Source organism: Petromyzon marinus, chromosome 53 (assembly GCF_048934315.1).
Source record: "Petromyzon marinus isolate PM22_M1 ecotype Great Lakes invasive population chromosome 53, UKy_Petmar_22M1.pri1.0, whole genome shotgun sequence".
Taxonomy (NCBI): Eukaryota; Metazoa; Chordata; class Hyperoartia; order Petromyzontiformes; family Petromyzontidae; genus Petromyzon; species Petromyzon marinus.
The window spans coordinates 6,953,293-6,976,628 of record NC_133719.1 but is presented as its reverse complement, the minus strand read 5'-3'; the positions used below and the strand labels follow the sequence as shown (position 1 = coordinate 6,976,628).

Here is a 23,336-nt window from a genome sequence, read left to right as displayed (position 1 = left end):
GGTGCGTGACGTCATTTATGGACGGCCTCATATTACGAACCGCGAACCATCCCCAAGTTTTCCCAATATCATTCTCAATTGAATCTTTGGGTCAGGCACGACACACGTCACTCACGTGATCTGACCCCAAAAAGCAGCCGTGCATCTTCCTAATTCCGTGTCAATATCCGCACCACGTGCGAAAGAAGTTCAACATTGATGCACGCAAAAAAAATGACTCCTGAATATCCGTGGTCGCTCACGATGCCGCTGGTCGAAAGGCCTCGTCGAGAGATAACTCTACAGGGCGTCTCGAGCGACTGTTTGGACCACTATGCCTTGCCACAAGATATGATGTACCCACACATATGTTGCATTCAAGACAAGCTCTCGTAGTTAAACTCTGAATGTATAATAGCCAGGAACAGTCGCGAATTGCGCGCAATGCATCTACACAAATTGCACAGCATGTCGGCTCTTTGAGCCTCTACCACCACCACCATTGCCTCTTGAAATAACGAATGCTGCAGTGGCTGGCTGCGTGTGCACTTCACGTTGGCGAGCTGAGTTTATAAATGGTGAGAAACCCCATTAGAACAGAAAGAAGAAGAAAAAACCCATCAGCTGCAGGCCATTAAAGCATACATTTTAAACGACGCAAAGAAACGTGCATGAAGCCGGGCCACAGTTGCCTCACTGCCGCCTGTCTGTCAGTCACATTTGCTCAATCCCATTTGATGGTCACTTCAGCCAAGAAGGCCCACAGTACAGCAATTGTTAAAGAATTACCTCTGGGGGGTTTTTGTTTTTGCACACAATACACAATGGCCGAGTCAATTTTGCCACACGTGTGCGCGCGCGTGTTGTGTGAAATTCATGTCAGTCCCCCCACCACCCAGCTCCATCGTTTGCCACCACCGCCGTGCATGAATGGTGTAGGCAGTGTCTGGATGGGGTGGCTTAGGCGTGCGGGTTGTGTGTGCACACAGGGCAATCCGGTTTTTCCAGCAGCTGCATCGCTGCACCTGCTCGGCCCGTCTCAGCTTCTCGCACTGACACGCTCCTCTTGAGACGTCAGTCCCGGGTCCAACCACCACCGCCACCACCACCTACATCAGCAGCAGCAGCATTATGAGTCTCTAGTGTAGTTATTTGAAAAGACCCGGACGACGCAAAGCAACAGTAGCAGCAGCAGCTACAGCGGAGGAGCCGGCGAGCAGGGTGGGGATCCTGGGTTGGATTCCTAGTCGCAGGAAGCCCAGACAGAGCCATGGGTGACGGCGGAGAGGGAGAGGATGAGATTCAATTCTTGAGAACCGTGAGTAGCTTCAGTGCTGTTGCATGTTGCGCGATGCGCGTGCTACTGAGAGCAATGTAAGGGACACGAATGCTTGGATGGCGATAGGTGCTTTGAAGTACGTGCTCTAAAAATTGCACCGCACGCGGTTATATCCCTTCATGTGATGCTGGTCGTCTGACGTTTAAAATAAGTATATTTCTGTTCGCGGTTGCTATGAAATGGAGCGTCCAAGCATATACATACACACACACAAGTATTATATTGCCATTCAATGTTGTCAAAGTGAAACGCAGAAAAGCAGATGACGAATTTGAATGGCCATTGTTAACGTGCGATTATCTAAACAAAGCTAATATTCTTTTGAACACAACACCTGTGCCGTGATGTTTGTTGATATGCATTGGAGCAGTATATAGTTTTAATTGTAACAAAATAAATACAAAATTTGTATATGTATGTGTTTTACATCTGCAAATGTACCTAAGTATTTGCATATGACACGCGGTATATCATACAGATATACATTACATAATGAAACTTTGCATTATATTAATGTCAAGATATGTGTACACACAATTGCTTTGAGGTATACACAGTCTGGTCCATATGTCTCGTGACTCCCCATTTAATTCTTTAAAACTTAATGTGTGTTTTTTTAAGTAAGGGTTTATTTGAATCATAAATTAATATGCAAGGGAAAACAAATGTTAGGGGTTAATTAATTGGGCGGGGGGAGGGGGGGTCATAAGACATCTGCACTGTGCTCATACGACTTACAATACGCGTGTAGATCCAAATAAGATGCATGTACAACACCGTCAACCCATAGGCATAGGGTCTCCCCGTATTCTTGTGCAGCAGGGAAATTGAGTTGCTAGGTCCATACGGCGCACAGCCGTTTCAATACGGGAAGGAATTATTCTATTTGTTTGTATATTTGTGTTGCGTTTCTCCCTTGTGATGGGACTTTGTAGGATGTACGTTGAGATTTACAAGGGGCACGGGGTGACCGATAAGGTCTGAATTGGTCTGTAATAAGGTAGGGCTCTGATATGGGCTTGACAGGTATGCATGTAATAATACATAATTCATATGGATATAAATAACATGTAAAACCCTCTACTTGTTCACGCGTACACAGATACACGTATGAGGACAATTGCACACAGATGAATACACGGATCCGTGTGCAATTCATTGTTCGGGTGCCAAGCTTCGTTTACATTATTACAGATTGTCAGAACGGTGTGTAGTTTCACGAACACAAATACAGACACACGATTGTGTTGTACGCCTCGCTGTGAATACAGACGCAGCACGTATAAACATCAGCAATCTATATGTTAAACAATGTATCATATATCTGTCTCCGATTACTGTGTATATATGTATACACAATGTTTAAACTGTTGACACAATCCACCGACCCCCACACTCCCATTCACGGGAGTGATTCCATATATTCGTCAGCATCGGTTCATATACGAGCGAAACTCCGCATCGGGTTTGAACGTTCGAGTGTTGAGTCAGGAGCGTTGTTGTTGTTGTTGTTGCTGCTTCGAGTCAAGTTGCAGCGAGCCGACGAAGATGTTTAGAAAGGCAATTACTCCGTTCTCCCTGTCAAGATGCGAGTCCCAACCAGTTCTACAGACGCAGCATGCGCACTGAACGATGTGGGATCTCGCGTGTCCGCGCGTTGCATTTGTTAAACAAGCCCGTCACCAAATTTGATCTTGCGAAGCTGAGCAGGATTTTTTTGGGTGCCTTCATGTCAGTGAATTTACGGGCGACCAACCATAGGCAAAAACAGGTGCTATAGGCTGCTCCAGGCTAACACCGCGGGCAGGGCTGCAACATCCACTCTTGTTTCTGTACAGCACTTTTTTTCACCGCCCGCTATGCTCCACGCCTTCACAAACCAACACACGACCAGCGTGGTGAAGTATGGCCGAACAAAAGCCTCCACTCGGTCAAAACGTCTGGCGTGTGGTAAAGGGTAAAGGTGCGGCCCTGCAATGGCTCACTTGACGCTACTGCCGGCGGAAAGGGGAAGCTCTGGTGAGCCTGCTCTGGTGGATATATTGTGTGTACGTATATCATAATAATTACAAATGTATAATGCGCATTCCATCCGAGGATCCCAATGCGTAATGCACGAAAAGCAGGAAAATAAAAAGCAGAACCCAGGGCCAACCGACCAATTTAACGAGGGAAGGCCACTTTATAAAGAGATGGGGTTTTCAAAGCAGACTTGAAGCAATCTGCCGACTCCGATTGCCTCATTTCAAGTGGCAAGGCGTTCCACAGTTTGGGTGCCACGCTGACTAAAAGCACCGATCACCATCAAAGAGCGCAGACCTTGACCTGGGAGCGCTCTCTTCGTTTCGCGCCGTACGCAGCCAACCGTGCGCGTGCATTGGCCTACTCTTCCGCGATAGCCAAGTCTACCCACGCATTTCCACCCCACCACCACCACCACGCGCGATCTGCCGATTGACCAGATTGTGGTGAACCCAGTTACACTGCTTGGGTGGATCGAAGCAATAGGGGAGGTTGGGTGAGGTGTGCGGGATGACTTCAAGAAACTCGCCCCATTGCAAGTCAAGCAAAGCGACCTAACCATCGCACGACGGCCGAAATCCGACACGTGCCTACTGTGGACCCGTATACTGCATATATATAAAATCAATATTCGTAAGGCAATTAATTAAAAGGGTAAACTTCATCATGCCAACAGGTTTAGTTAAATGCAGCATTCGCTCCTTATGGAGGTACCCCGGGGTACCAAATAACACAAAATGGGCCGAGCCAATTGAATGTTTTATTTCTGGGACACTTTTTTCTTTAAGTCCATGGGTGTGCTTCACTCCGCGACTGGGGTAACCAATCAATCCGAAATCAGTGCCACACTCCGCGATGTCGAAACACAGCGAGGACAATTGCGCCGAAACCCTGAACGCTCGCACTGCACCGTAGTGGTGCATTGTGAGTACAGCTCCTCGATATGAGTCGATTGCCGCATCGCCGAACATCAACAGAGAATAAAAATGACTGCATCACGGACACGACGCGAGAGCCCGGGGTACTATGGATACCCCGGGGTCACCGCCATAAGGTTCAATTGCATACACAGGCGGTGGGTACGACGTCGGATTTACGCAGTACGACGATTTGGCGGCCCCTAGTGGCAAAAGGGGGGCATATCACGAATCCGTCCCGTACGACGTGAAACACCGAGTGACTTGATCAATTCCACTGCGGGGATGAAGACCCTGGCCCCGAGAAGTGTAGCCAACCTCTTGACGATCCCGCAAATGTTCACGATCCCAAATGGAGTTCCGTCTCCAACGTTAGACGCGTTTTCTATGGCGAATCGTAAGATGGGGAAAACCCCCAATGTTCTAAAGCGAAACACGAAGTTTATTTGAAGAATTCACTTTTTTGTTTGGGTGTTATTTTTGTTGGCCTTTTCGATTAGCGCCGGTTTGGCTGCGTACGGTGCGAAAGAAGTTAAACGTGCACGCGTAACGAGGCACACTCGCATGTACATTTGAATAGAGGAATCATAACTACCTTTAATCAGTTGGCATTGTTTCGAACACACCAAATATGATAACGGTCGCGTAGCTTACTCCCAAAGCGTTGGGCAATCAGTAATCATCCCATCGACTCGTTTATTAAGTCATCGTAACCTTGCTCAGTTCAACAAACGTCTTTAAATGTTATCGATAAAACGTGAATAGTGCTGTGTGTTGCTGGCCGCTCAGCATTTTTTTGGGCAGTTCGGATTTTTTGCGCAGCGACCACGATAATAATTTTAAAAAAATAAAATCGGACGACCGTCATTTTTAAGTGACTCGAAGCTTGTATCCTAGTTTACGGTTCGAATTGTCAAATCCACGGTGATGAAAATTGCCATCAAAGGTGCCCGTTTAACAATTCGAGAGAGAGAGAAAGAAAGAGATTGGTGGTGGAGCGACAGCTTTTTGAGCAGAGTCATGAGATTGGCGAGAGGAAAGTATGGCGAGATTATCCGGCTCACTCTGCCCCCCCCCCCCACCCCCAGGTCTCCCTGTCTCTCCTTTCACCGCTTAAATTTAACCCAGGGTGATGGTGACTGACTTGCGCAAGTGGTGGCTCACTCGCTGCGTTTCCCCGCTGTGCGTTGCTCGCGACGAAGTGCCAGAATACATTTTTTTTTCTCTCTCTCTCTCTAAATATCTCTGCTGCACCCGCCGCTGCAAACGGGGGCACTAAAACAAAACTAACAAAAATATACAAACGTTACAGATTCCGTCGTGTTCCCCGCCGCTACTTCTCGCACGTCGCTTGGAATTATTTCGCTTTTTTGGGTGGTGGTGGAGGTGGAGGTTTCGTTTCCCTCCCTCCCGTCAGTAGAATTTAATCCCACTCACGGTACTTTTGTGCAGTTTCCATCTCGGTTAAAGAGCACGCAGTGCAATGTCTTAACCGTTCCAATTACCCTGCCCCCTGGAGATACCAGAATCACATCTGGCGTTGGTGAGGCTGGCGGGAGAGAGACATTTGTTTGATATCCTTCAAGGGGGCCAATCTTACATAACCACGGGACTTCTGCCGTCTTCAGCTGTTTCACGCGCGGCCTAATTGCTCCCCACCCTGGCAAATAAGCCCCCGAGTGTCTGCATTTTGAACAAAATGCAACATGACACCAACCGCATACGATGGGATCCGTGTACGTGCGTGTGTTGTGCAGTTAGCGCGCTGCGCTACGAACCTGGCGACCCGGGTTCGATTCTCGCTCACGGCCAACACCACTGTGACGATTATCTGAATCGTTCCTGGGTCTCACCTAGGTCGACTCAGCCTCAAATGAGTACCTGGTGCGGTGTGTAAACATCCCCGCTAGGGAGACAAAGGCGGCCGGGCGTTGTGTTGGCCACCCACCCCCTCGTGTGCCGTGGCGGCCTTCATAGGTGCTGCTCGCTAACAGCACTTGCCGCAACAGCCTGTTACAGTCTATACGGGGGATCTTTGTCTTTGTGCAGTCATTGACGTCGGTACCTGGTGGAGCGCTATGCGTTGACACATTTGTATCAAGCCAGTGGCAGCCAGGACACCAAACTAAACCACGATAAAACGGTTATAAAGAAACGCGTTTTCAACCTGGATTTAGAAGTTTGTCGTTCGTTTGTGGCGAGCACTTTTTGCTTACGCACGCTTCACCCCGCACGTGATGAACGTGTTCTTCCTCGTATTCTTGCTTCTTTCGGTAAAGTCACGTAGAAGGGAAACAATAAAAGAAGCAAAATATAAAACAATAAAATTATCACGACGTTTCGACTGCAACACAAGCAATCATCATCAGGTGTGAAAACCACAGCAAGAAAATTTGAAAAATGTGGCGTTTTTTTTTACGTTAGCACCACGGAGAGCGATTTGGCAGTTATTCAGATTGACGAGTCCATCTATGTTCGGAAAAGAGGGGGGAGACGAAAATAATGGATGCGGTCTGAAAGCCACTGTAAGCGTGAACAATCAATTAACACCCGAAATTATTTAGCAAATCCTTCCAATGATTGCTAAGCCAGAATCCATCTTCTAAAAAAAACGCCACTTTTTTCAAATTTTCTTGCTGTGGCTTTCACACCTGATGATGATTGCTTGTGTTGCAGTCGAAACGTCGTGAGAATTGTATTGTTTTATATTTTTATTATTTTATTGTTTCCCTTCTACGTGGTGACTTTACCGAAAGCACCAAGAACATGAATCCCTGCAGTCACGAAAGCTTTAAATCAAAAGTGTTCTTCCTCGTCCGGCAACGTTTAGCTGACAGGGGCAGGGAACCCTTTTTTTCTGCCAAGGGCCATTTGGATATTTATAACATCATTCGCGGGCCATACAAAATTATCAACTTAAAAATTAGCCCGTTATATTTGGTCAAACATTTCATTAACTCGCCCCTAATGTGATGTGATGGCTGAAACTGCTTCTCTTTGGCGAGGCGTGTGGTGATGATGTTAGCCGGTATTGACGATGTTGTCGCTACTCGCAACTGCTTTTCCACGTGTTTGCTCCTAGATTTATTGAATTTCGAGTCCCGCCTGCAGTTGCCTTGGCAGGGCCAGAGACCAAATTATTTCGCGGGCCTCATTTGTCCCACGGGCCGGACACGTTTCCCACCCCTGGTTTAGCACAATGGGGGGGGGGGGGGCTTGCAATCAGGCGGTCGCGAGGCTTGATTGACGATAATCTGGCGCGTCAGTTGAAGCAATGGGACAAGTTTATTAACCCCCCACCGCACCCTCGCTACTTGTGTCCACCCAGCACGATAAACCCCCAAAAACATCTCGATCATGGAGAATAAATGGGTCACGCTGCAGTGAGTAATTTGTCATATCCCGTCGGGTGGGGTAGTAAAGTGTGGTGTGCTCCTGCCTTCTGAAACACGCCCGACCGCCTCTGATTAGCGCTTGTGGCTACGTTCGGCGCGAAAGAAGTTCAACATGAAGACACACAAGAAGGCAAAATACCCGCGACGAAGAGGATTTTTCTCTAGCTCCCTGGAGTGGAGGCCATTCCGCCAGCAGTGGCGTGAGCAAGCAGTTGCAGGGGCTGCGCCTTCGCCGTACTATCTTTCGTGGCTGCTCGGACGCAAACCCTAGGACCTTGGCAATGTGCTGGGACTGTAAAGAATAAACGAGTTTCTTTTTTTATTGAGGTGGCACAGGAAGACCGTGGGCCACTGAGTCAGCATTGCCGAATGTTCTGGATTTATATCTCTGTACAAAAAAAATAGCCTGAGGTGCAACTGTGGGCAGCAAAGGTTTAATGCACCACGCTGACGATTCGTAATAATGATGAAACTCGCGTACAGTGGTAAGAATTATACCCGCCATCCGTTATCTAGACACTGGAATTGACCCGTGGAAAACGCGAAATTCTGAGCATTGATTCTTCCGATTATCCGCACTTAATCTGTCGACGAGTGCTTCACATATCCGATCATTTGCATTCATCCGAGGGGCAGCTAACGCGGATACCAGAATGTCACGTCTGGGGAAGGATTGCAGACAACAGGAATCTGACAACGGCAATTCAAAAATAAGCGGCCCGCTCGTCGAGCAACGGACCATTACTCCCCGCAGCAGGGTGGGTGGGTGTGGTGGGGTGTGGTGGGTGGGTGTGGTGGGTGTGAGTGTGGTGGGTGTGAGTGTGGTGGGTGTAGTGGGTGGGTGTGGTGGGGTATGGTGGGTGGGTGTGGTGGGGTATGGTGGGTGGGTGTGGTGGGGTGTGGTGGGTGGGTGTGGTGGGGTATGGTGGGTGGGTGTGGGTGTGAGTGTGGTGGGTGGGTATCGGTAAGTCGGAGTGTGGTGGGTGGGTGTGGTGGGTATTGGTGTGTGGGTGTGGTGACTGGGTGTGTTCGTGGTGGGTGGGTATGGTTGGTGGGTGTGGGTGGGTGTTGTGGTACGGAACGCCGCCACATTCGAGAGGAGGACGTCGCAGAACGCGACTCTGTCACGTGCGCTCTCTCGGCCCGTTGCCCAGCACGCAAAAAGGATTTGCCGGCTTGCTTCGTGAGACTTCACAATGGGGGCGGGGAGGGGGGGGGAAGTTCTCCTGCCTCGTTGACGTGACGCCGATATCGCAGACGGGATGCGATTGGAGTGGGGGGGGGGAAATGCGAAGCAATAGGAACGTCGCCCCTTGTATCAACCACGGCGCACAGGAGGAGGAGTGTGTTTGTGCTCTGCTGCCCAGTTGCTGAGTCGCTTTACTGTGGCATTACTTACTCATCCGCAATAGTTTGCGGATGATTGGGGGTTGGGGTGGGGGGGGTTAGATCGCGTAAATATAAATGTGTCGTTTAACCCGCCACCACCTGACACGCGACCAATGAGTAAGGTTTGTCGCGTAAAACAAAAGGGGTGTGCCAATTTGTGACGCGTTCAGCACAGGGAGAGACAGAGGGCAAACCCAGAACATTACTCAATTGGGATGACACGAGGCGTTTGTGGACCAGGTGTGGACGTCACCCTGCATCGACAGGGACAGCTGCCACTGAGAGGGCTCCCTTTTCAAACGCGGTGGCTAGGAGATGTTAACTATCTCGCCTGGTATGCAGGAGGTCTTGGGTTCAATGCCGACCTTGACGCCTGCTGCTGTATATTTGGGGTTTGCGTGTCTCTTTCTCATCATCATCATCACGGTGGCTATGAGATGTTAACTACCTCGCCTAGTGTGCAGGAGGTCTTGGGTTCAATGCCGACCTGCTGTATATTTGGGGTTTGCGTGTCTGTCTCTCATCATCATCACGGTGGCTAGGAGATGTTAACTACCTCGCCTGGTATGCAGGAGGTTCGTGGGTTCGAACCCGACCCTGTCGCCCGCTGTACATTTGCAGTCGGCGGTGTCTCTCTCTCTCCCCGTGGTCGCGTGGATTTTTTTTTATCTTCGGCTCATACCGTTTTCGTTTTTTTGTTCACCTCCGCGTTTAGAATCGACGCGCGTTCAGAGTTTGTGGCTGCGATAATTGTCCACGTGACGATAAGCCACTTCGTCGAGCTATCATTTTGTGAAATCCGGGTCGCTTCTGAAAAACACAGCCATTTAACAGTTCAGTGGAGCCTTACCTGGTAAAATGAAAAAAAAAAGTTGAGTTTTAGTTGAAGCGCGTTGAGATGGGAGACGTGACGAAAAGTTATCTGATGTGCTCCGGTAGTACAGGAGGGTGACTCTAAAAAAGAAAAAAAAACAAATCGTTATTAATACAGTGCCGAAACATTTTAAAATAGTTGACCTTCACGCTGACGTGACGGTAATATTTAGTTTGCTGTGATGCAGCTACGCCTAAACATCTTCACGCGTGTGCAGCATTGACCGACGTCGGGACCGATCATTCTGAGTGTGTCGGTACTGTAACCACTACAGATAGAATGGTCCATTGGCATCGATTAATTGCACTGTGGCCGTGTCGAGTAGATGGTGCGATGGTCAGCACACTGGGCATGCATTGCAAGCATCGTCAAATGTATCTGCAGGCGGTGGGGGCAGTTTAAACAACATCATCCCCCTACCTCCGCCTCCGCCCAAGCAGCATAATCAATTAATCGTCTACAGTCAATCGGCTGGTTGCGTGCGGTGGAGTAAATTGTCTCGCAAGACTCCCACGTCTTTGGAGACGTCTGGCCGGTGTGGAAGAAGTGTACGTGAAATAGAGATGGGCGCCACGGTGGCTAGGAGATGTTAACTGCCTCGCCTGGTATGCAGGAGGTCGTGGGTTCGATCGCGACCCTAAACCCCTGTTGTATATTTGGAGTCTCTCCCTCTCTCTCTCTCTCTCTCACCGTGGTGGCGTGGATTTTTCTCCCGGTCCACATTTAGAATCAACATCACGCGTTTAGGGTATTTACCTGTTCTCCATGTCCACGTGGCGATAAGCCACTTTGTTGAACTATCATTTGTGGCCAGGTCGCTTCTGACATAAGAGCTATATGGCACTTACCTGGGTCTTACCTGGTAGAATAAAAAGTTTAGTGTCAATACACTTCAGTCGATTACTTTCCAACAGCAATGGCGCGAGCAAGCAATGGCTGGTCAACAATGTTTACCTTTCATCTGTTGAGTAAGAACATATCAACATTAAAAAGTCAGGGGCATCAAACGTAAGACAACATTCATCGGTCCATAAGATGGATTTTTACAAAGAGTTGAACTCTTGGAAAAATAATAATAATAAATTAAAATGTATCATGACTTAAGGCTTTCGTGACTGCAGGAATTCATATTCTTGGGTCTTTTCGTGACTTTACCGAAAGACCCAAGAATATGAAATGAATCAATTGCGTTATTGCAGGGCATTATGGGTACAAAGTGTCTACAGTTCAAATAGAACCCTACATTGTTTCTTCTTTACATAAACAAACGATGTTGTTCATGTCATCTGCCTGTTTGGCTTTCCAGACAAACATTATCCAGAAGCACTTTTTTTTTTGCAAACGAAGCCTGGGGTGGTTTCGACCTTCTTGTTCTCATCAGCCGGGTCAGCCTTGTAAAACAGAGAATAAAATGAGAAATAACATTTTGTGTATTGAGTGATAGAACAAAAAGGCATGAAAATAGAAAGTGGTAAGATAATCAAACACCAAATAGACACACACCTATTACAAGGCAACACATCATCATTAACCACAAACACGTGATGTCAAACATGCAAACAAAGACGCTTAGATACTGTACGCTACAGTCTGCCCTTGAAACTGATTTGGCCTGCACGAAAGACATCCAGCCAGCCCTCTGTGATGGCTTTCCCTTACCGGTGCTGTAGACCAAATAGGCAACGCGAACACCAGAGCCATTCGTTTCTCGGGTGAAAGAGTCCTCCATAATACAGGTTTATTTGGGTTAGATCTAACCCAAATAAACCTGTATTATGGATGATATTGGTTGAGATAGCCTACGTGTTAAACTGAAGCGGTCCTATCTACGTGGTGAGGTGAGATGGTGCCCATTTGATGTTTGAACAAACTCGAACGCCTCTGTTTATGTTATAAAGGGTAAACGGCCTTGTTTTTTATTTATCAATCAATACCCGGGTACATTGGCAAGGAGGGGTCCCGTAGATGTAATCGTGTGTGTGTAGTAGTGTGCGATCTGTGTGTGTGTGTACTCTGTGTGTGTGTGTACTTTGTCGCATTGTGTGGTCCCTTCTCGTGAAGACAATCGCATCATTCAGAGGTTCGGTTTGGCACAGCCCTCAGGGCGCGGTTATAACGAGCCCACGTGAGACCCCCGTCTGCTGGAAAACCAATTCGTGTGTGTGCTGGCCCACAATTGCTCCCTTTTAGTAGACACGCGTACACACCTGTGCTGCCTCCGTGTCAATCCACCGGCAGATGTGTGTAGACAACAGTGCTAATCATGTAGGTGCTGTGGCAGGAGACCGGGAGAAGGCGGAGGAAACCCACTGAGAATGGGGGAGAGAGAAGACCCAAAACTCCATTCACTCACACACCCTCGTACTAACTCACAAAGACAAAGATCCCCCCGTATAGCCTTAACAGACTGTAGGGGCAAGTGCTGTTAGCGAGCACCTATGAAGGCCGGAACCGCACACCAGGGGGTGGGTGGCCAGCACCACGCCCGACCGCCTTTGTCTCCCCAGTGGCGATGTTTACACACCGCACCGGGTACTGATTTGAGGCTGAGTAGACGTAGGGGAGGCCCAGGATCGGTTCAGATAATCGTCACAGGTGTTGACCGTGAGCGGGAATCGAACCCGGGTCGCCGGGTTCATAGCGCAGCGAAGCGCTAACTGTTACACTACCGCTCCCCCACGAACTCACGCACACACGCACGCGCAAACACTTGCACACACACGCACACACACGCACGCGCAAACACTTGCACACACACACGCACACACACACGCACACACACACACACGCACACACACAAGCACACAGACGCACACACACACACTTGCACACACACGCACACAGACGCACGCACACACACGCGCACGCTTCAGAACAGGAGGGAGGAAAATACAATCTTGACACAGAGAGGCACCCGAGTCGGGACTCGAACTGAGGTTTAGTCTCGCTGCGAGGCGCGCGTGTTACCGCTGCGCAAAAACGAAAAATGTATTAATACCGTGTCAAGTTGTGGGTTGACTTTGAGGGACGTCGTGGGGGTGGTGGGGCCACGGACAAACAAAAATAAAAGTGAAAATTTCCACCACGTACAATTTATGACTCAGGACCGCGCCGGAGATGACCGAATGCCGAGCCGCTCGATTGGACGCAGAACGGACGACGTGTCGAGTGACCTTCGCGTTGCGGACACATCGGAACACTCAGTCACTGGATTCCGATTGTAACAAAAGAGCAGCTGACCGCCGCGCCGCGGAATTTGGATCGCCCCCTGCGCGCGCTCTCGGAACGGCTTCGAAGGGGCGAGGAACTGGGGATCAGAGAGGCACGCTGGTAGCTCGAGGCCACTTGGAAGGATTGAGAGTTGATGAACAAGACCAGTGACCGAAAGACGCGTTGAAAGAGAGAGGGGGGTGGGGGTGGATGCTTGTGAAGGATGGTGGTGGCGGCGGTGGCGGTGGTGATGGTGGTGGTGGCCTGTAATCCAGCACTGCAGAGGCAGCAGCTAGGGTTGGTGGATCGGCGTAGCCGTTGTGAAATCCCCTTCCTCTGCGCATCGAGGTCCCATACATCACGAAGTTACAATTTTTTTTTCAACGTAACGATTAGCGACTCCGAGCACCGATAGGCCAATAAACTCTCCGTGGATTGGTAATTGCGACAGCTCTGTGAGGGGGGGAGGGGGGAACAAAAACCGCTACGGCCACGTGCAGCGTCGAAGGCTCTGGAGAACGGGGTGACGGGACATACCCAGGCGTCACGAGGATCAGAGTCTCACGGGCGAGCGCCACCGCTGAGCCATCGACTCGGGTCCTCAGAGGCGAGGGCAGTTAGCAAAGCGCCTCCTGGAGAGGGGGGTGGGGTGCAAACGTCGGGTGGAAGTCGATTGGGTAAGCGGCGTGGGCCAACATCAACATCTGGTCCGCATTCGCCCTCCCCCAGTTATTGACGCACACACAACGCCACCCGCGTGATATTCATCGCCAGAGGCGGCACCATTCGCCGTCTGTCGCCGGCCCGGTTCAACTTGCGCATTGCGTCAACAGTGCGAGAGACGAAGCGGCGTGCCGAGTTCGCCCCGCAGGTGAACAACAAACAATAACAACAACAAACAACAACAAAACACGCGAACTGCTGACAGTCGGAAGAAATGGCAACATCTTGATTTGAAGCTTTCGTGACTGCAGGAATCCATACACTTTGGTTGTTATTTGGGTAAAGTCCACGTGGGTAGAACCAAAGCGTATAGGAATGGCAAACATTGGCGTTGTGTCCTCTCGGGAGTCACTGTAAATTGCCCTCCTGCGTCCGCAGTGTTCGCTCGCGTGAGCGTGCCACCCGTGGTCTCTCGGCTGGTTTTGCGCGTGATGTTGTAAATATTTAAGTCTCCATCCCCCCCCCCTCGGTCATGAGACGAGAGGCAGAGGGGGGATGGATGGGGGTGGTGAGGCGTGGGCTTAAATCGCGCGATCAAATATAGCAGCGACAAAGGGACAGCAACAGGTGGATGTGGGGGTCACGTTGCTGCATACATAAACTCCCCTCGCCTCGCTCACTCTCTTCTCCCTCTCTCTCTCTCGTATCTCTCCCTCTCTCTTCTCTCTCTCTTTTTTTAAAAACTTACTTTATTGGGGCATTACACAGCAGGATGAGTAGCTGTTACTTTGGGAACGCAAATTTCTTCACATCCGAGTGTTGAGCTGTTGGACGGTCCCCATCTTCATCAAGTTTCCTTTAAGAAGCTTGAATCTGCTTGGGCTTTTTTGACTTCAACTTGAAAAACAGAACGATGCTCGCAACGGTTGCATATGTGGCGAGGACGCAATTGCGTCTGCCGATCAGGGTGCAAACATTAAAATATTTCTCGATGCCTTTGAACTGGTACTGCACGTCCGAGTCGTGACCGGCCAGGGCGACACCGTGAACTGCGAGGAGGAAGGTGGTGGTGGTGGTTGTGGCAGCGGCGGTCGATGTCCTTCTTCTGCTGCTGCCTCTGAACCAGGCGACTACGATGCTGAAGTCTCCCTCTCTCCCTCTCTCTCGTCTCTCTCCCTCTCTCTCTCGTCTCTCCCCTTCTCTCGTATCTCTTCTCTCTCCCTCGCTTGCTTCGACTGGCGGCCGTAAGGCCTTCATAGGCCGGCTCTCCTTTACAGCACTTGCCCCAACAGTCCCTGTTAATGGCTATACGGGGGATCTTTGTCTTTGTGTACACGTAGAACCCTTTTTGTTAATGCTCAGCTGGACGAGGGCTTCTGCTCACGCCGTGCGGGCTGGTGTGGGTGTGTGGTGTTGGGGGGGGGACAGCATATTCGTGACAGCGTAGAAGTACAGTACAATAACGGAATCTCGCTGACAACGTTGAATGTGCGGTAATTGTCGCAAGACCAAGTTGCAAGAGCTGCTGCATTTGAAAGTTGTTACACAGATTAAAATCATCATCATCATCAGCCATGATAAATCCACTGCAGAATGAAGGCTTTCCCGAGTCATTGCCATCTCTCGCGATCCTGCGATGTCGTAAGAATCCACCGAACGTCCGGCCACGAAGTTACACAAAGCTCACCCTTTTTTGTCACTTAAAATACAAATCCTGCTTTCCCGGAATTTGAAATGATTCCGTGGCACTTTTGGCAGTGAGGGGGAGAGTCTTTTTTTTTAAACACCCCCGGTGACATCGCGCTTGCTTGCACGAGCCGCTCCGATATCAGCAGCCCTACGGCGTTAAGTCGCTCTCGTTTAAGAAAAAAAAGTCGCTCTCGTTAGAGAAAAAGTCCACGTCTCCTCGCTAAATCAGTCACCCAAGAAGCCCCTGGTAGCGTGACCTTGCTTAAAGGGGTGGGGGGTGAGGCAGTGCCGGATTATCCTCCTAGTAGCTACGGGCCCCGCACTTTCAAGGGCCCCGCGCTAAATGCTTTCAAGCTATCAATTGCGGTTCAGTGATTCTGCACTTGCTCTATTACTATAGTACTATACCGCCTTCAACTTTTACGAACGACTGGGTGTTACGCTTCCACATGCGAGGGTCACGTGACAGATTTGACGTCACAGCTCACTTGCCGTGCAAAAACATATGCATTATTGAGCTCCCCACCCCCCCCCCCCCCAAAAAAAAATAAATGTATTTTTATAATTTGTGCATGATGTACAGTCTGGAAAGTACCCACATGGCAAATTTCAAGTTTGTTGCATGTCGGGAAGTAGGCTAAACATTTTGAACAGACACACGTAATCACAACTTTGCCTTTTATATATGTGGAGATGGCTACAGGCCCAGCACGAGCTTAATCCGGCACTGGCGTTGGGGTGCATACCCATTGTCAGGGACGGGTGGGGGGTCAGGACACAGTGAATGTTAGACAAACTTACTAATCGCTAAAACGGGACGAGTTAAACCACTCGATTTGTAAACGGCGTCGCGGTTTACTCTCCAACACACCGGGGGTGCTGAACCAGTAACTAATTGGCACGTTTTGTTTACGTTACAAACCTTTGCTGCTAATTGGCCCGCGTCGGGTGGTGACGGGTTTAACGACAACATTTATGTTCACTCGAGATAACACAACAACAACAAAAAATATTATCTGATTCCGTCACGCCTCCTTGCGTTTTGCTTGAACTCCCAAATCTCCCCCCCCCTCCCGATGATTGTTTCCGGTATGATTTTGTTGTTGTTTTATATTGACAGTCAAAAGTAAAAGTGTGGGGGGGGGGGCCTCCCTCGGGCAGGGACGCTTCACAAGAGAGAGGGGAGGGGGGGCTCGGGCAGGGACGCTTCACAAGAGAGAGGGGGGGGGGGGCGATGGCCGATGGTCAAGAGTAACAATGGAGCGGCGGCCAAGAGTCCGGAACGCGACGGTGATGAAGTCGACCGTAGGGGTTGGAGTGGTGTGGTGGGGGGGGGTTACTCAGCTAAAAATGGGTGTACGTGTACGCGAGTGTTGAACTTCTTTCGCACCGTACGTAGCCAGCCGTGATAATTAATCGGAGGTGCGGCGGTGGTAGGGGAAGGACAACACGACTAAACGCTAAGAAGTAGTTGTAAAAGGATGAGTTTTACTGGTAGGAGCGAAGTTGTAAACTGAGTGTACCAGCCTGCAATAGATTAATGTGTCCGTCCGTCCGTCCCCTTTCAAAAGCCCCATACTACCGTATACCGGGAAACAATTCCTCATTTTAAAATGCAATTGTTGTCATTTTTCGGCCCAGCCCTTAACGATTTTATGATACATTGCTCCAAAATGAGCAGATTTCAGTCAATAAGGATTTCACCATTCCATTCCTCTACAGAGGTTAATTTGTCCGAAGAACCCTCAACGATTTTGAGGGCAAAAAGGTGGGAAGACGCTCTCAATTTGCACAATTTTACGTAACAATGTCATAAAATTGCGCAAAATTCCAATGTTCCTACCAGCCCACCCTGCAGGGACTTGTTCAATAGAGAGATGATTTAAAATAAAAAAAGTGCACAGCTCCCAGTGGCTTCCTAAGACCGGAAGGAAGAGCGTTCCAGACGGCCGCAGAACCGCGTCTGAAAAGCGCGCGATGCAGTGACCGTCTTTGTTCAATGGCCAGCCAAAAGCCGCAGCTGCGTGCCAGGTTGTCGTCAATTCATAATTATCGCTGACTTTGGAACGGAGGCAAGGCCAACCCATTCCCAGAAGGTCATGACTTGCGATTAAACGTGGCGCTTGCTGTCACGTGTGAATTATCCATACTGATACTGCCTTTGACCCCCCCGTACGTGACCAAAACACGGCCCAGCTTTTGTAGTCGGCTCGTGCTCCGTGAATTTGGTGCACCCGGCGAAATCCGACTGGGGCCCTCCGTCATCAACAGCGCGCGTTGACGTTGAACGAGCCTGCGGCTCAGTTTTGATCGATCAGTGGATCGATGGATCGGTCGGTCGATCGCTCACGCGTGCGTAAAAGCCCCCCCCCCCACCTCTCTCTCTCTCCACGTGCCAGCCACCCGAGACGCTGCCGGTCGTGGTGGCTCAAAAGTTGCACCCAAGCGGGCGCTACGTGGGGGGGGGGGGGGGGGGGGGGGTCAGTGTCGTGGCCCATCCCTCTGCGGTGGAGGGGGGGGGCCGCAATCGCCCCCCCCTCATCCGCCATCGTCGACGTTCCTGCCAGGCCCCCCCCCTCCCCGGTTAATAGCAGCCGCGAGCATGTCAACTTCGCCACGCCTGCGTCAATCGGCCGCGCTACCGAATCGCACGGCGCCGGGAGGAAGTTCGACTCTCGCGTCTTTTTTTACGGCAACCGCGCGGTTTGCGTCGAAGCGTAACCGGCGCCGCCCGCCCGCTTCACAGCCGACGCTGAGGATCCCCTGGGACGTGTTGGCGAGGAACATTTTAAAGTAAAATATTAAACAGTACCTTCAAGAGTCGTACCCCCCCCCCCCCCTCACTCCGGTTCTTGCCCATACCTCACCACGGCCCAGGAACGGGTGAACATTTGCCACGGCTGGGAGTCGAACTCGGCTTCGAGGTGAACAACCGCCGACTCGACCAGAACAAAACGCGCAGGGTTTTTATTTAAAAAAATTTCGCCCGCTGTGCTACGCAAGCGTCGATTCGACTCCCCACCCGGCGAAGCGGAGCGAAACGTCGAACATCGCGCCGAAACGACGCGACCCGAGGGCGCGCTCGGTGAGGGCCGGTGACCCAGGCTGAGCCGATCGAAATCAAACACCGCCGCAAGCGCGAATGTTGCGCGTCTCAAAGGTGCCAGCTCATTGCTCTGGAACGGGCATTGCCTCACCTACCCCTGCTGAACCATCGGGCAGCATCGGAGAGACGCCGAGGTGTTTGAAACACCACCGCGACAATCGGGCCGCACAGGCCAACGCGAGACAACTGCTCCGCCTCCTGCTGCTGCACACGCAGAAACCCCGAGCGAAGATTGCGTTTAGGGCGTTTACCGTGCAACAAAGACAAAGATCCCCCGTGTAGCCTTAACAGACTGTAGGGGCAAGTGCTGTTAGCGAGCACCTATGAAGGCCGGCACGGCACACGAGGGGGTGGGTGGCCAACACCACGCCCGGCCGCCTTTGTCTTCCTAGCAGCGATGTTTACACATCGCACCAGGAACTCATTTGACGCTGAGTCGACCTAGGGGAGGCCCAGGACCGGTTCAGATAATCGTCACTGATGTTGGCCGTGAGAAGGAATCGAACCCGGGTCGCCAGGTTCGTGGTGCAGCGTAGCGTTAACCGCTACACTACCGCTCCCCACCGTGCAACCCACACTTGTAACGCCCCATTCCGCACCGAGCGGTCGGATTTCCGGCCAAATCGCGAAACGAACCGTCCAGATGTGAGCCGGTGGTCGAGCGAGCGGCTCGCCCCCAGTCCGAAAGGTCGCGACTCAGCACATCATCCCTCTTGGCGTCGCTCAAAGTGACGTACCGCTTTGTGAAGTCGGCATCGATTGTCTTATGGTGATTCGCCCCCCCCACCCCCTGTCATAGGAACGTGGAATTTCCATCACTCGCTCAGGGCTGTAAAACAGGAGATGAACACCAATAACCCCAATGCGCATTTGAGGAAGAAATCACTCAAACTTTATTTTTGTATTTGACTCCTCGCAAGCAGTGTTACCGTAGTCTCCAGATTATCGGATGCTCCGGAAAGTGACATGAATCAAAAAATTGCTGGGATCGTTAAAAAAAAAGATTTTTCAAGTCGGGAGATTTACTTTACTACTGTAGAGAGACGTCTTCCAATGGGAGAGCTGTCTTCTTGAAAATGTTTTCGGTGGTAATGCATTGTTATGCAGGCCCAAAGGGCCCATAAGCCAAGCGGTCAGCAACCAACAGCACGCTTGAAGTTGCAATGGATAAGAGTTAATGCGTGTCTGGAATTGAACAAGGTTATTTATTATGAGAGATTGGGAAACGAGACGGTAGGAGGGAATTTTTTAAAGTCGAGCAGTGTGAGGAAAGAAAGCAGAAAGAAGTGTATATATTCTTAGCTCTTTCGGTAGTCACGTTGAAGGGAAACAATAAAATAATAAAATATATATAAAACAATAAACATTCTCACGACGTTTCGACCATAACACAAACGGTCGTCATCAGGTGTGTCGGTTTGCATAAATTTATTTATTTTAAAACGGTGTATTTATTTATTTATAAAAACACGTCAGCACCATGCGCAGCGATTTGGCAGTTTATTTAGAAGGACGAGTCCATCTATGTTCTGAAAAGAGGAGGGGGGAGACGAAAATTTATGTATGCTGTCTGAAAGCCACTGTAAGCGTGAACAATCAATTAAGACCTGAAATGGTTTATCAAATCTTTCCAATGATTGATAAGCCAGAATCCATCTTCTCGGTTGAAATTGTCTCTGTGCTTGTATATGTGGATAGCCTCATGAACAAATCTCTCATGGTAGCCAGATGGCTTACACAGAACCTCTGTCTTGGAAAAGTCAATGTCATGTGAGCCTACTGAATTATAACAATGATCTGCCACGGCCGAGGTGTTGGTCCTACCGTGTTTAAGGTCTGCTTTGTGTTCACGAATGCGGTCCGAGACATGGCGTTTGGTTTCTCCAATGTAACTACTACCACAGAGGCAACTTAGTTTGTAGACACCAGGGTACTGTATGTCCGGAATCACATCTTTTACAGACGGAACCAGATCACGGATTTTATGTAATGTGTTGGAGAAATTTGAGACTGACGCCATCCAGACTGCCACTCTGCGCCCAACCTTATGGAAGAGGTACGTGGATGACACTTTTGTCATCTGGCCACATGGACGGCCTGCTCTAGACTAATTCTTCGACCACATCAATTCCATACACCCAGCCATCAGATTTACCATGGAAGTCGAAAAAGATGGCAAGCTACCTTTTTGGATGCCCTAATTAAAAAGAGACCTGATGGTTCAATGAGCCACTCTGTCTACAGGAAAGCTACCCATACGGATGCTTATCTGAAACCGGATTCCCACCACCATCCATCACAGAAGAACTCTCTCATCAAGACTCTGTATCATAGAGGCCAATGCATATCCGACCAGGAACACATAGGCAGTGAACTCAAGCACGTACACCAAGCTCTTAAGGCTAATGGTTACTCCGACTATACAATTCGCAAAGCTATCACTCAAACCATGAAGAAGGACTCTCTTGAGGAGCCTTTCAAAACCATCACTTTACCCTACATTGCGGGGATCACAAAAAAGATCTCCAAAATCTTGAATAAACACAAGATCCAGGTCCGTTTCAACACATTACATAAAATCCGTGATCTGGTTCCGTCTGTAAAAGATGTGATTCCGAACATACAGCACCCTGGTATCTACAAACTAAGTTGTCTCTGTGGTAGTAGTTACATTGGAGAAACCAAACGCCATGTCTCGGACCGCATTCGTGAACACAAAGCAGACCTTAAACACGGTAGGACCAACACCTCGGCCGTGGCAGATCATTGTTATAATTCAGTAGGCTCACATGACATTGACTTTTCCAAGACAGAGGTTCTGTGTAAGCCATCTGGCTACCATGAGAGATTTGTTCATGAGGCTATCCACATATACAAGCACAGAGACAATTTCAACCGAGAAGATGGATTCTGGCTTAGCAATCATTGGAAAGATTTGATAAACCATTTCAGGTCTTAATTGATTGTTCACGCTTACAGTGGCTTTCAGACGCATGCATTAATTTTTCATCTCCCCCTCCTCTTTTCAGAACATAGATGGACTCATCTTCTTTGGTTCTTTCGGTAAAGTCACGTAGAATGAGAATAAAATAATAAATTGATAAAATAAAATAACACAATAATATTCTCACGACGTTTCGGCCACAACACAAGCGGCCTTCATCAGGTGAAGGGACGAGACTGTCTGGTAGGACAATTTATTATTTTATTCTCATTCTACGTGACTTTACCGAAAGAACCAAAGAAGATGAATCATTGCAGTCACGAAAGCTTTAAATCAAAATATATAGACTCGTCCTTCTAAATAAACTGCCAAATCGCTGCGCGTGGCGCTGACGGGTTTTTATTATAAATAAATAAATAAATACACCGTTTACAAATAAATAAATTTATGCAAACCGACACACCTGATGACGACCGTTTGTGTTATGGTCGAAACGTCGTGAGAATTTGAATTGTTTTATATATATTTTATTGTTTCCCTTCAACGTGACTTTACCGAAAGAGCTAAGAATATGAATTACTGCAGTCACGAAAGCTTTAAATCAGAAATAAGTGGTTTTGATCTGAATTTCGGTGAGTGAGTGAGTGGGTAAGTGAGCGCGTGAGTGAGTGGGCGTGTGGGTGAGTGATTGGTTTCGTAGCTGTGACCTGAAGTGTGGCAGGGCTGAATTCAGTGCGGCTGAAACAAAACAATCGGTCCAGTAGACCGAGTTCTCGGTATGCGAGGAGAAACGAAGAGGTGAAGTTCACGGGAACGGTAAACCAGGATCGTAGCAATAGAAGAGTGACAGGGAGGTGACTGGCGGCTGGTGAGTGATGGCTCTGAGATGTTAACTACCTCGCTTGGTATACAGCAGGTCGTGGGTTCGATCCCAACCCTGAAGCCTGCTGTATATTTGGAGCTTGCGTGTCTCTGTCTCTCCCGTGGTGAGATGTTAACTGCCTCGCCTGGTATACAGGCGGTCGTGGGTTTAATCCAGACCCCTGATGCCTGTTGTATATTTGGAGATTGCGTGTCTCTGTCTGTCCCGTGGTGAGATGTTAACTGCCTCGCATGGTATACAGGCGGTCGTGGGTTTAATCCCGACCCCTGATGCCTGTTGTATATTTGGAGCTTGCGTGTCTCGCGTGGATTTTTCTCGGGGCCCTCGCGGCTTTTCCCTACGCATTTGGAAATCGACGTCACGCGTTTCGAACATTTTGGCCGCTATAAAATTTCCACGCGACGGATAAGCCGCTCCGTCGAGCGGTGGTTCAGGTCGCTTCTGAAAAAATAGCCACGTAAGCTCGGTGGATTAAAATGATAAAAAAAATATAAATCGCTCATAGTTTAAAATGACTTTGAGCCGCTCGCCGACGAGTTTGGCAAAGGAGCAACGTCGAAATTGCCGACGTTTTTTTTATTTATTGCTCGGAGCGCGTTGGGGAGGTGGTGGTGGTGGTGGGGGGTGGCTGCTGCTGCTGCTCGAAACGCCGAAACGTTGGCTCAGACGCCGGGGGAAACTCTAAACGCAACGCGCGACACCGGCCCGGCAAACATCGCCGGCCAAACCGAATACCTCCTGGATTAAAAAAAAAAGTCTCTAAATAGGCGCGATCCGTACGTCCTTAGCAGAAGTAAACAAGTAAATAAATAAATGCACCGTAACCTTGCCCCCCCCTCCTTCCCCCCCCCCCCCCCACTGCCTCGTGGAGTTGAGCGGCGAGCGTGTGCCCGCGGTGCTGTGGGCAGGCGATAGAACTTCAGAGC

General features: G+C 49.5%; 1 protein-coding gene across 11 annotated transcripts in view; it reads left to right on the top strand.

Moving 5' to 3' along the window:
- The first annotated feature begins 997 nt into the window (after positions 1-997).
- Positions 998-23,336, top strand: part of LOC116953891 (ryanodine receptor 2-like) — a 321,447-nt gene continuing 299,108 nt past the window's right edge. For 6 of the 11 annotated variants that reach the window (XM_076051966.1, XM_032974187.2, XM_032974190.2 and 3 more), the window contains exon 1: positions 999-1,297. In XM_076051966.1, the coding sequence (XP_075908081.1) occupies positions 1,250-1,297 (48 nt within the window). In that variant the 5' untranslated portion in view covers positions 999-1,249. Of the gene's footprint in view, positions 1,298-23,336 lie in introns of all 11 variants that reach the window. The other 5 variants (XM_076051967.1, XM_032974196.2, XM_032974194.2 and 2 more) reach the window with 1 other exon arrangement.